Here is a 14,100-nt window from a genome sequence, read left to right as displayed (position 1 = left end):
ATGCACTTATTATAGTAATATTATTGCATGAATATGCGAAAAATGAAATAATTTACTTTTTAAGTCAACAAAACACCACCTGGACAAAAATATGTAAAACAGACGATAGACCAGACGATGCAGTCAAATGCTGACATCTGTTGTCAATAAATTCTATTTCGTACGGTTTTGAGTTATTTTCTATGTGAGACTTTTTTTATGCGGTCCCTGTTGACCGCATAAAAAAAATATTTTTTTAATTGTGTTGCGAAAACTATTATTTACAGCCATTCGTAAAGTTTCGTGAGATTTTTTTTATGCGTTCCCTATCCACCGCATAAAAACAGGTTTGACTGTATTATATTGTTTAAAAATTTGCCATACCATATAACAATCAGACTTCTGATAAACATACAGTGAAGCCCTTTACACTTTTTTTTAACCAATTTGTATTAGTTTTAAAAATTTTTTATGTTTTTACTGCCTTTATTGGTCAATTTTTTTTCTACGTTTCAACCAAAACTTTTTATTTTTAAAGTTTTACTTGTTCTACCCCACATTTTTAACAATTAGTTATTCCAGTAGTCACCATTAGTTATATTTTTAGTTTTACCATTACACATTATGTAGTGCTGCATCACTATATAAATTTTTTTCATATGACTTTTGTATATGTTTATGTCCTTTGTGTAATATGTTTTGTTAGTCCGTGCCTGAAATTGTAATTGTGTAAATGAAGAAATGTTAATAATTTCCATTCTGGTAGAACCACCTTTTTGGGTGGCATCGTCTGCCGTGCGACAATTGGTTGTATGTGACCACGTGAAGAGTGTGACATAGTATGATGGTGGGACGTATAAATTGATATCCCATGTGCGAATGAATCATCTTGTTTTTTTTCTAACCGGGATGACTTGGATCAGATGTACAGAGGCTTGGTTGAGTGGAGAGTGAAGTAGGAAGAAAGAGGAACATGACCCATTTTGGATGACTGGTAGCAAACCACTCAAGAAGCAATCGGATCCCATCATAGTAAGTTATACATCATGATAAATTATCATTCTCTGAGCTCATCAGTGAACTACAGGGCTGAGACTGTTGAGAATGGATTCTTGGACCCCTAGAAAGAAGTGTGTTCTCATACTAAGGAGATTCAGCGAGTGACCTTCATCTGTAAAACATAGTGTAAAATTAATTTTTGTTTAGATCACATGATTGGCTCCTCAAAAAGGATCTATTAATTGTTGCAAGTGTTGTTAGTTGTATCTGGTAGTAAATAGTGTAAGTTCTGATGTATTTGTCTATTATTAAAACTTTGTTAATTATAAGTCAAGGCAGTGTCTATGTAAAGTCCTCACGCATGCATTTTACCCAACTTATTGTCTGGAGTACTTTCGATACTTCTTGAACACTAAAATAATAAGGACTGAAGAGGAGCATAAGGCCCAAAATGCTTATCTTTTGTAAAAAATAGAAAATAAAAATCCATTTTTTCCATCAAGAGGAGTGTTCCTGTGTGATAAGTTCTCAATAGCAATTTTATGCTATATTCCAAGGAACATACAATCAATTGGCTCAATTTATAATATTTTGCTGGCTGTGCCTATACTTTGTACTTGCCACTGTGCAAATAAAACTAAACTCTTGGGTGTCTTTCTAAGAAAAAAGCAGAACAAAAGAGATGGTAAAAGGTGTTCAAGTAGGGTGAATGGTAAATGATAAACAGTGGATGCAAACTGACAAGGTTTATTTAAGTAGCTGGTAGTGAGAATTCCTCCTTATGATGTGGCCTCGTGTACAATGCAGTTGAAATTTTTTGAACCACAAAGAATATTGTTATATTAAGTTGCTAGCATATTTATAGATTTATCAATGATAAGTTCTATGTAAATATACACACTTTTCTGCATAAAAAATTTATTATTTTACTTCCAAAATCAGAATAGAGAATACATGAAAAATAACCTTTAAAAGAACACTATTTAAAATTCTTCACATACAAAATGTCTCAAAATAAATACAACACTTTAAATTAATTAAAAGTATTATTTATCAATTCAAAGCCTTTGAGTTTCATCCTTAAATGTCTCAAATGTCTTAGTTTCAAAATATGATGTTTGAGACATTTGAGGATGAAACTCAAAGGCTTTGAAAAGGTTTGTATTGATAAATAATACTTTTAATTAATTTAAAGTATTTTATCTATTTTGAGACAAATGTATTCAACTAATAAAAGTAACAATCGAAAAATACTTTAAAAAATTTAAGAAATGTTAATGAAGAGTATAATAACTGTTAAAATGTTTCTAGTCATTGAGAATTTGTCAACAGTGGTATAAATTTTTAAAAATTAGAAAGTTATTCTTTGGAAATTTATATAAATATTTTTAAGCTCTTTCACTTTCTCTCTTCTATTTTAATTAATATAACATTACTAACTGATTATAAACTATAAACTTTGTAAAACACATTCCAATTGTACAAGAATATTAGCAAGAAATTGATAACATTTAAAAATTATGAGTACTTTATTCTCTCTTTTATCAATTTCTTGTTAATTCTTATGGTATACTAGGTGTGTAAGCTTAAATCTGCTGTTTTTTAGTCAGAAAAACACACGTTTTTTTCATAGCAAGCAAAAACAAATTTATTCAAAGTACTTTCCCTCACTTGCAACACATTTTTTCCATCTCTCGGGCAATGTGTGGATACCATGCCAAAAAAATTCCTTTTCTTTCGAGGCAAACCACTCATCAAGCCATTTCTGGACGTTTTTGTAAGGATCGAAGTGCCGCTCAGTGAGCACATCATCCATCGACGAAAACAAGTGATAGTCAGAAGGGACCAGGTCTGGTGAATAAGCGGGATGGGGTAACACTTCCCAGTTGAGTGTCTTTAAGTAGTTTCGGACCAATGTTGATGAGTGTGATGGTGCATTGTTGTGGAGGAAAATCAGCTTGTCGTGTCTTTGCTAATCTGGCCTTTTTTCACACAGAGCATGGTGCAATTTGATCAGTTGTTAGTAGTAATGGTGAGCATTGACAGTTTCACCAAGTTTCAACAGCTCATAGTAGATGATACCCTGCTGATCCCATCAAATGCACAGCATTGTCTTCTGTCCGAAGCGATTTGGTCTTGGGGAAGATGCTGATGGTTTGCCTGGATCAAACCACAATTTCTTGTGTTTAGGATTCTCGAAATATATCCATTTTTCATCGCCAGTTAAAATCCGATGAAGAAACGACTTTCTTTTTTGTCTGGTGAGTAAGATTTCACGTGTTTTGGCATCACTCCATCTGCCTATCGTTCAATTCATGCGGCACCCATTTTCCGGTCTTTGTATCTTTCCCATGGCATGTAGATGCATGGAAATGGCTGGTTGAGTAACACCCAGTTGCTCGGCAAGCATTTTTTGCAATTGGGTATCATCCTCGTCCAAAAGAGCCTCCAATTGATGGTCTTCAACCTTCCTGGGCCAATTTTCACGCTTCTTGTCACTCAGGTCAAAATTGCCATCTTTGAACTGATGAAACCAATCTCTGCACATGGTTTCCGATAAAGCACTGTTGCCATAGGCCTCCACAAGCATTCGATGTGCTTCTGCAGCCAATTTCTTCAAATTGAAGCAGAAAAGCAGAGCTTCCCGCATATGCTCTTTTTCTGGCACAAAACTAGGCATGATTACCAAAGGAAAAATGTATGATGTTGTATGAAATTGCTGATGATGTGCACTGATTAATGTTGACAGATGTCAAAATCATCAAAAAAAAAAGTATGGAGTCTCCACAATAGCTTAATATGCTTATTAACACCATCTATTAGCAAACAGCAGATTTAAGCTTATACACCTGGTACATGGCTGTAATACACAAAGTTTAATGCTACTGTATTTGCTTGTACTTTATTACTAGCTACGCTCTGTACTTACCACATGCTGAATTCTTCCTCTGATTATGTTAATTCTATTTTTGAAATGTTCAATTCCTTTCTTATGTTGACTCCAACTAACAGGCTGAGCACTGTATGCACTAATTATTAAAAACAAAATTAAGTATATATTAGTAATAGAGATTTTAATAATTTATTTTTGAAGTTTTAATTTTTCAATAATTTAAATTTATAAAGCTCTACCATAAATTTGTAAAATATTATGGTTTTAATATACAAGGTACATAAAAACAAAAATATTTTTTCTACACTGTAAAATAAAATCAACTGTATAAGTACTCTAATATGCAATTATGGAGTAAATTGAAATCTTTGAGCATGAATTTTACATAAATAATATTACAAAACAGTAATTTTTTGTACAGAAGAAAAACCAAAAGTCCTTATACTTTTATGCCTGTTTTAACAAAAAAAATTTGAGCATTTCTAACTTATAGTTCTTCTATCTTTAGTTTCAATAATACAAAACATAAAAGAAGTATTATATTAGTTTTGTGAAAGATTCACTAATTATTATAAACTAGTTAAACATTTCAATCATATGGCAGGATGCTGAGGAGATAAAGTCAGCCTTGAGTTGGATTAGCTTAGGAAATTTCATGGGTGTGTTGACAAACAAGCTTGAACATCCTTTACAATTTGATTCACCCACCTGTGAACTTGGCCAAACATATAATGAATATAAAGAAAAAAGGCTTTGCAGGCACTAAAAGGCTAAATACTGACAGAAGTACCTGACATATCAAGGTCAAATTATTCATAAAAATTTCTAAAGATCCCACATGGATCAAGATCTAGGATCCAACTCAGATCTTCGGAAATTATATATGTACAATTATGATGGAAGCATAGCTACAAAGCATATAAAGTAGAAGACTATATGAAAAGACTGCCACTTAACAAACAAGATAACCACTGTCTAAACATTAAACAATTTTATTACTTATAATGTCACCATAAACACTTTCAACATTTTATAAATATCATCTTCAGGTGAATAAGAGACTATAATTTAAGAACAGTAGAAATAAAATTTAAATACAAATGTTAACTATTCAAAAATGGAATATAAATTCAAATTTTGAAAAATGCAAAAGTTATATTTAAACAAAACTTAGATACGAGAATAGATTGCACATAGAAAGATATTAGTAGTAAAAACAAATACTAGCAGATGTATTAAAGGAAATGGGAATACACAGTTGAAGGCAAAACCAACAACAAATGTAAACATTTACTTATTGATGATATAAATTGTTTAATGCTGATAAACAGTGGTCATCTCATTCTTTAAGTGGATAATATTCTAGGCATGGTGGATCTAGTCATTACTTTTATAGAAAGATCTGTTATGAGCTAATTTTTTTTTTTTTTTTTTTTTGACATTTTTGAAACTATTTTGTTAAAATGTAAATGTCATTTTTATAAAATGTTGGTTTAATAATTAAATTATTGTAATTAGGTTAAATTTATCAGCAATTATTAAAACAAGTTAGTTTGATAAACCAGTTAAAAACTGACAGTTTTTTAATTAACTAATTTATCAAAAAAGATTACAAATTTAATGTAAATAAAAAAAAATCTCCCCAGTTTAACATTCTTTTAAATTTTAAATTAAAAATTACTTACTCTTTTGTCTTCATTACAAGTATATGAGCTGTCTGAATAAATACTGAAATGTAATATAATAATATTTAAGACATTTATATATATATATATATTTTAAATTTAAATTTAAATAATCCAAAATACATGATTTACATGATTTCAAAATTTTTCATGTAAATGTTTATTATGTTAATAATTATTAATCATTAGAAGTAAATTTAAATAGAGAGAATTGATATTTTAACTCAATTTATCTTAAATTATTCTACAGAGTGAGTCAACATCTTCACACATTTCAGGAACATAGCAGTTGCTGGATTGAGCACCATCCCATAAAATGGCATTCTATTTCTCCTTTGATTTTTATTTATAGGACATTTAAAGGCTTAACACAAAATTAAGCTATAAAAAACATGATCACTAAAAGGAATGTAGTTGTGATGCATATATTATGTTATTATAGTATCAGAATGCATTATCTGTGTATAGGAGATATGCATCTGTATGTGAATTCAATTAAATGGCACCTACACAGAACATATATTGTGACTGCATGATAAAATAAACCTTTTTGTCTATGTATAAAAACTTTTGACTCACCTTACATAATGAAATTACTTTAATAAAAATAGAATTAACCTAATGAGTCATAAAAAAACTTGCAGAGGAATAAAATCTTTTATTTAAAATTTTAAAAGGGCACAAAATCAAAAATTTTCAAATTGACATTAAAACCAATGAAAGTATTTTAATCTAAATACTTGTCTTACTTCTAATTTAATCTTTAAAAAAATACCGTATTTTACGGACTATAAGACGCATTTTTTTCTTTGAAAAATTGCCTCCAAAATTCAGGTGCATCTTATAGTCCGTAGCGTCTTATAGGTTTTTTTTTTTTTTAAACTGCTTAAAAATTCAGGTGCATCTTATAGCCCGTAAAATACGGTAGATCATAATTCATATATATACTACATGATTGGCAATAATAATTTACATAACAGATAACAGAACTTTCTGAACATATTTTAATACTTAAACAAAATTAAAAATAAAATGTAAATTCAAATAGACTCATATGAATTAAATCAAATTCTGTAAATAAAATTATAAAAAATTTTTTTAATAAAGAGAGATTACCATATCCTGATGCATAAGAATCATAACCTGCTTCATGGGGTTTCCCAGTAAATTCTAAGTAAAAATTAAAGATATTAAATATATAAAAATTGTTTGTAGATTAAATACATATTATTTCTATCAATTCAAATAAAATTAACATACCACATCCTTCAACTTGATATATATGTGGGGAAAACAATGTATGAAATTTTACCTTTGGGCTAAAAATATTACAGTATATCAGGACAATAGAAAGAATTAGTGGAGTATATATATATATATATATATATATATATATTTTAAACTCTTATATTATATATTATATTACAATATTACATTATGTAAACTCTGATTATTATAAATAGGATGTTTATAAAGTCAATGGATGTTTTACCAAGCAATGTACTCAATGTACAATTTTAAATGTAAATAACTTTGGTTGTGTACATAACAAGTAAAATGTCAAAGCTGTATTTGGGATAAGACTATGTTTCGGAGACTCACTACTAAATGGAATCAACGCTCAAACGGGTCTCGTTTTCATTCTCCAATCTTCTTTGGTATCGCTAGTTTTGAGCAAATTGTTCAAACTTCGCTGGCCACGACCACGAGGTCATCCACAATGCACTTTCTGTGAAATTAACCTATCCAGGTATACCCTATCCAATGTCAAAATTTCTTTTCGTTGCGTGATGGCCAGGGTTGAATTTTTGTCAATGCGTAACGAAAATTTCCCATTTTTGAAAAAATAATCATGGCTATTGTATCGTCCGAAATTATTTTTTTATTTTGCGCAAACAATATACAGTTTAACCCAATTATAACATCATTGGATGTAACGACAACACTAATATGTCTTTAGTGGCTTGTCTGTGATGTCCACGTTGACCTTGACCACGTGTTCTGCATCTTTTGTTCTGCCGATAAAACTTAACTGAGAAACTGATAATTTACTTAATTTGTATCGGCTACATGATATTTACAATAGTGTCAAGATGTAATATAAATCCAAGATTGGCACGGCTGTTGAATCGAAAGATTAACTAAATGCAGTAAAAAGATGTCTCTCCTCGTTAGAGTTTAGGAGCAAAGTGAGGTCAAAAGGCAAAGGTCACGCAGTGGCACCCTCTGCCCTACACGTCAAATTTTTATCGGTCCCACGATCTTACTATACTAGATAATGTTAAGAAAACCCATTTGTAATGACCTAAAACCATTTTAATGTTATATTTGAAGCACTCCCAAATTTACAGAATTAGATTACAAATTTTATTTAACATAGAAGATACGACGTGTTCAGTTCTAAGGTCAGAGTTCACTTCTTAGAATGACTGTGGGTGGTACTCTCCCCACCTAACATTGGTGGGGTGAGGTGCCTGTTTTGCCTGTTTGTAGAAGAGGGTTGCCATTTTGTATTTTATTTTGACTCAGTTCTCGGTCCCCTGACTACCTACAAGTCTGGGTTTTTTTATGCGCAAATGATTTGGGAACCTAATATTCTGTCCAAATATAAACTCTCGACATGTACTCCTTCATACCTCTAAGCTGGTAATATAAACGGCAGTACAATTTTATAAACAAGACCATAGTCTTGTCAATAAATGCATAGAGTAAAAATAAATTTAAAGGCTTGATTTTCCTGAAGCTTTTTCACGTTTCTTTTTTTAATTTAGAATAAACAAATTAAATCAATTTTAATTTAAATTTCTTTTCAGACACTATAACAGGGTGAAAATAGCAATAACAGAAGAAAAACTTAATGTTGTATTATGTACAGTACTTAAATGTTATTGCATGAAAACTGTTGTGTAATCAACAAAATTATATAATTTGAATGATCTTAATGGTCACAAATGCAATTCAAAATATCACTGAACAGCAACAGAAGAATTTTTACAACAAACAGGAAAATCAGATGAAAAAAATGCATTATAATATTGCATTTATATATAATATAATGTTTGTAATTTGCATTTAATTAATTAAAAATGTAATTTGCCAAATTACATTTTTAAACACAGTTTATAGTGTCCTTTTTTATAAGTGTATACACAATGTCATTAAAGTTTAAAATTGTCCACTGACTTTATAAACATACTGTATCATAATGTTTATATTTAAAAAATTATGATAATGTACAGGATGCTTATAAAATAACTGGTGCAACTTTTAATAACATCTCATGTACATACTATAGGAATACATTGCAAACAGCATATTAAAACTTAATTATTAAAAGATTTTATTTATTAGTATTGTCAATATTTTGTTAATTCGTTTTAATTTGTTTTCAAATGCTTTAACTATGCATTACGGCTTGCTTAATTTGACGTCCATAACAGCTGTGAGATGCAGTAAAACTTTAGGTTTTTATATTTTTTACAATGTATTGCTATTATATATAGCCAAAGTTATTAAAGAGTAAAATTGTACAAAACTAAATCATCCTATATATCAGAGGTCGGTAACCTTTTTGTTACTAAGGGTGCAATAAAAATTTTGAAAACTATTGAGGGCACAGTTTAATTTTTGAAAAAAAAAAAAATCACAATGTTGTAATAAATAAACAAAATAATTATGTTTTGAAATATATATGTATATTTATACAAAACTAAAAAATGAAAATTAAAAGTACACACATAAAATAATACAAAATCAAATTAAATAAAATCACAAGTGTGTGTATATATATATATATATTTGTGTTTGCCTGACTATGGTTCTAGAGGGTGCATCTGAAATGTGCCACAAAGCACCACATTGCTGACCCCTGCTATATATAATATAAATATCAAATAATAGAATTCATATGTATATTTACATTTTAATTACATAAAATTTAAAATTACAAAGAAATATGGTTATAGAACATCTCCATTCAAACTATCAAGTGTAAATTTCCAATTTTAAAGCAGAACTTGAGCCCATACTCTAGCAATATGCAATATTATTACCTTAATAAATTATTATCGAATGAGCAATTATTAATTAACACCGAATTCAAATGAAAAATATTTAATAAATTTTACTTTAAATCAGAAGAAATATAAGTCTCAATTGATCTTTCAATTATGTTTATTATGGATGAACCTAATTTATATTGGATTTCAACAGTATGATTGAGAAATGGAGAATAACATCCTTATCTTAACTACTCATGGAAGAACAAGTCTAGATCAAATTCAAACTCAAATCATTCATGAAAGCTGAAGCTGCTTACCATACACCATAACTATCTGCTGTGAATGCTTTTGTTCAAGTTTATTAGAGTAAATTAATTAGTCTAGTTAACTCTATGATACAATTTAATAAATACTATAATATACTTCTTGTCTAGTTTGGTATATACTTCTGAGCACTATGTTGGCCTCTTTATTTCTAGACTTACTATACCATCTCTGGAAACAAGATCAGCCTTAGAGAATCAATTTATTTTCCCAAAAAATGTTTGAATTTCAGACCTAAAGTCCCTCATCAGCTTCTTTACAAATATTTATGATAAGGAATTTAGATGTGGATGTGTCAATTTCATATGATCTTGTGTCCAGAGATGGTGTAATAAGTCTAGAAATAAAGATGCCAACATAGTGCTCACAAGTACATACAATTTAGCAATGTCTTAACTAATATCCTGAATATAATTTAAGAACTTACAGTATGTCATTTTACTTTTACTACAGAAAATATGAAATACATAAATAATAAAAGAACATTTTTACATATATATGATTCAAAACAAATTAAATGCAATGCAATACAATAAAATGTAAAATTATATAAAATAATATTAAAATTATAAAAAATAACATTTAAAAGGTAATTACCTTTTAAATGTGTTATAAAGTTCTGATAAACTTCTGACTGAATAAGAAAACAGTTTTTCATATTCCTAATTTTTAAATAAAAGTTTACAATAAAATATAATTTTAAAAATTTCAGAACAGAAATTGTCATAAAAAACAGAAAATATATTACCTTTCTTAATGACCAAATAATATGTTTAGTATCAAAAATAACTGGAAATAACTTATGAATATTTTTCTTAAATTCAGAGTATTTTTCTAAAATTAATAAAAGAAGTATACAAAATTAAACTTTATAAACATTTTTATAAAGAAATTTCTTCATAGAAATTAAAGAATATTACTTATTAAATTTACCTTTGAAAATTTTCTAACTATTTTTAAAATATTTCTCAGACAATTAAAAAAAGCTTCTAAACAATAATTCAATTTGTAAGTTATATAAATGAAAACAAGAATAAAAATAACAGGTTATTTGTAGTGAGAAAATAACAATTACAGTCAAATTCCACATACATGAATAACACTTTACAAAAACTTAAAATTTTAATCTTTATATTCTTATTAATTTACAATGTCTACATTTCATTTGTATTTGAGTGCCTCTTGTTCTCATTTTTAATTGCTAGGACTAAGCATAAGATTGTTTGAGAGAATGAAGCGCAGGAATATACCTCAAAGATAGATATACGGACGTTATTAATTCTGAAGAATATGCATTTCAGACAGTTCCACATTACTCCTCTTTATTTTACATCAGTCTGGTTTTATAGCCTTATACAGTGTAGGGCCATTAAGCGAATTCGCTTAAGCCGCACAAAAAGCTTGGATCCCAATTTTTTGACACTATGGATCGTACGGACCTGGACATGGCCTCTCAAACACTCGAGACAGGTGTTGACAGCAGTCATTATGGTGTAAAGAATGTCTGTGATTGACGTGCTATGCACTATCGCAGATTAAATATTTAAATGCTGGCTTGTAACTTCAAAGAGGTATTTATAAAAGATTAGTCTTTTAGTTATCAATAAACAATAAAATAAGTTACAACGAAATTCAAATACAGTACTAAACTGTTTTATCACGCTGAGTGTCAACGTTATGGAGGCCGCCATTGTAACTGATTCACATCTTACAATGCTACAAAGTTAATCTGCGGACCACCTAAGCCGTGGTTAACTAGTTTGGAACCCAATCACTGCGGCTTAATGGCCCTACACTGTACCTATCTTTGTTGTGTGTTCCTGTGTCACTCATTCTCTCAAGCAATCTTATGCTTACTACTAACAAGCCTACATTTCATTTCAGCCATATTTTCTATTTTTGTTATTTTGTTTAACCATACATTGTATTTCATTTCAGTTAACCATTCTTTTGTATTTATTGTGAATGCCTTTCATATTTATTTTAAATTTGAATCAAAAGCTTTATTGCAACTATTTGAATTTTATCAGAAACTACACATCTAGGTTTGAAACATGTTCTTAGAATCTGTCAGCATAAAAAAAATTTTAAAAATTGTTATTTGAACTTTGTATATGCTATGTTTGTCTGATGCAGGCATTTTGAAATGTTGAAAGTACTTGCATGTATTTAATTTTTTCAAGTAAACAAGTTAAATACTGAAAGACAGTTTATTTACTTCATGTTCTATATTTAATGTCATATGTGAATATATTCCTTTCAGTCAAATTCCATTATTACATTACCAGTTTATGCAATGTCTGCATTAATGCAAAGTAAATTTGTGATCTTGTGGACAAAGATAGGTATTTTAATGTTAATGAATTCAGTTAATACAAAATATCAGTAATACATAATACGAATTTTGATAGAATAAACTGTAGTCAAGAACATCTTTTGCTATATAATACATAGTTATAATTAATGCTGCTTTCCTCTGATTGGCTATAAGTTTGGCTTCATCTCATTGGTTAAAGAAAATCTGGCATCAGAAACTACTGACAAAATATTTCAGTAAGAAATGTCAAAAATGTCTTATTTATACCTAATACAGGTATGTACTGTACTTGCCTTTGCATTAATAAAATACAGTACCTTGAATCAAACCTATATCTCAAATTTTTCTCATTCAAGATAGACAGGTTCAACTGTATTTTATCATTGCAAATTAATATATTCCTTGAATTTAAATCCTACATACAAGTGCACGTTCTAAAACATAACTATTCACTTTCCAGCTGTTTAGTTGAACCTGATTGTGACTGACTTTGTTTTTTACTCTCTCTGCCCTGTGGGCACTAAGAGACCCTTTTTAGAAAGCCCTTTATGGGTTTGGCCAAACCCACAATGGAGTGGCTAGGTGGTAATTGAAATTTTTGAACTTATTTATTCAATTTATTCCTATCACTGTTTAATAAGATGGCATACTATTATAAACATTTAAAATAAAAACGTTATGAATTGTTTAAGATGCATGTGCACAATTTATATTAAATGTGAAGTTTTTAAACAAAACCAGTAGATAAAAATATTATAAAATATATAATTAATAAATTTTATAATAATATGTTCATATATCAATAGTAATTAATTTTTATTATCTTATTGACTGTTAACACTTAATAATTATACACGAATTCAATGATACATAAGACAAAGTATGTCTTATGTATCATTGAATTGAAAATTTCTGTTTATGTCTACTCAAATTCATGTGCAATTATTAAGTTTAAAAGCAATGTAAAACATTAATTACTTATATTTATTGATCGTTTAGTAATATCTCAGAAATTTTCTTTATAATGGTATAATACTGTATCATAAATTTAAAAAATTTGAAAATATTTAACATACTTGGAAGTGGTTTATAGAAGTGATGGTACAAAAATAGTAAATCTAACATCAAATTGTGTCCCACCATTGGCTGAAATTAAATAAATTCACTTTTAAACATAGTAGTTATTATGTTAAAGCATATTTTATACTAACAAAAAATATTAAAAGAATAAAATATTTTCAAAATAACCAAAAAGTAATACGAATACGGTGATCGGTTAACAAACAGTTCAGATAACAAACAAATCGAATAACGAACACTTTCGCGAAGATTTTTATGTTCGGATAACGAACACTTCACAGAACATACAGAAAAAAAAGCAACATCTAATAATGAATACCGATTGGTCTTCCCTTGTCTCCAGGTGACAATTCGAAACTTTTTGGAGCTCAATCCAATATCGATCGGATAGTATTCCTCCAAATTTAGAAACTCTCCCTTGTAATTTCAGCTTTTTGTTTACCTTTCTGACAAATAATTTTTTATAGTCTTTGTGAGACTGTCGGGCGGGTACTCGTTAAGTTTTGTGTCAGTTTTTATTTATGAAAGACGAAGAGTTTAACTGTCCCATCGGATATTTGTTAACATTTTAATACCAAATTTCGAATTTCATCTGGGCCTTGCATTTAAATGATTTTTTGTGCGCTAGTTGATTTCTGTTCTCTGAATTTCCACCGCCAATCTTTTCAACCTCTTGCCATTTTCATCAGACCTTAGCCACACCAAACTATCAATCTAAAATTAGTCACAACAAACAAACAATCGAAATCCACTGTGAATATTGGGATTAAATGTCTGTTGGATTCAAGACCCACCATAACCAGTGGAAGATTTGCCTTCCTT

The 14,100-nt window shown here is 29.1% G+C and overlaps 1 protein-coding gene across 2 annotated transcripts in view; it reads right to left on the bottom strand.

Moving 5' to 3' along the window:
* The window catches only part of LOC136968829 (pre-piRNA 3'-exonuclease trimmer-like), a 33,613-nt gene extending 20,248 nt beyond the window's left edge, over positions 1-13,365 (bottom strand). Inside the window, exons 1-7 of one of the 2 annotated variants that reach the window (XM_067262878.1) lie at positions 13,275-13,365; positions 10,630-10,715; positions 10,479-10,543; positions 6,817-6,875; positions 6,673-6,726; positions 5,557-5,599; positions 3,908-4,007 (exon numbers count right to left, since the gene is read on the bottom strand). In XM_067262878.1, coding sequence (XP_067118979.1) covers positions 3,908-4,007; positions 5,557-5,599; positions 6,673-6,726; positions 6,817-6,875; positions 10,479-10,543; positions 10,630-10,715; positions 13,275-13,341 — 474 coding nt within the window. In that variant the 5' untranslated portion in view covers positions 13,342-13,365. The remainder of the gene's footprint in view (positions 1-3,907; positions 4,008-5,556; positions 5,600-6,672; positions 6,727-6,816; positions 6,876-10,478; positions 10,544-10,629; positions 10,716-13,274) is intronic. The other variant, XM_067262877.1, reaches the window with a different exon arrangement.
* Between the last annotated feature and the right edge of the window lie 735 nt (positions 13,366-14,100).

The sequence above is a fragment of the Centruroides vittatus genome, unplaced genomic scaffold (genome assembly GCF_030686945.1).
Source record: "Centruroides vittatus isolate TY-2023 unplaced genomic scaffold, ASM3068694v2 contig_1620, whole genome shotgun sequence".
In the NCBI taxonomy this organism is placed as follows: domain Eukaryota; kingdom Metazoa; phylum Arthropoda; class Arachnida; order Scorpiones; family Buthidae; genus Centruroides; species Centruroides vittatus.
The sequence above is the reverse complement of the archived record's forward strand: the minus strand, read 5'-3'. Positions and strand labels throughout refer to the sequence as shown.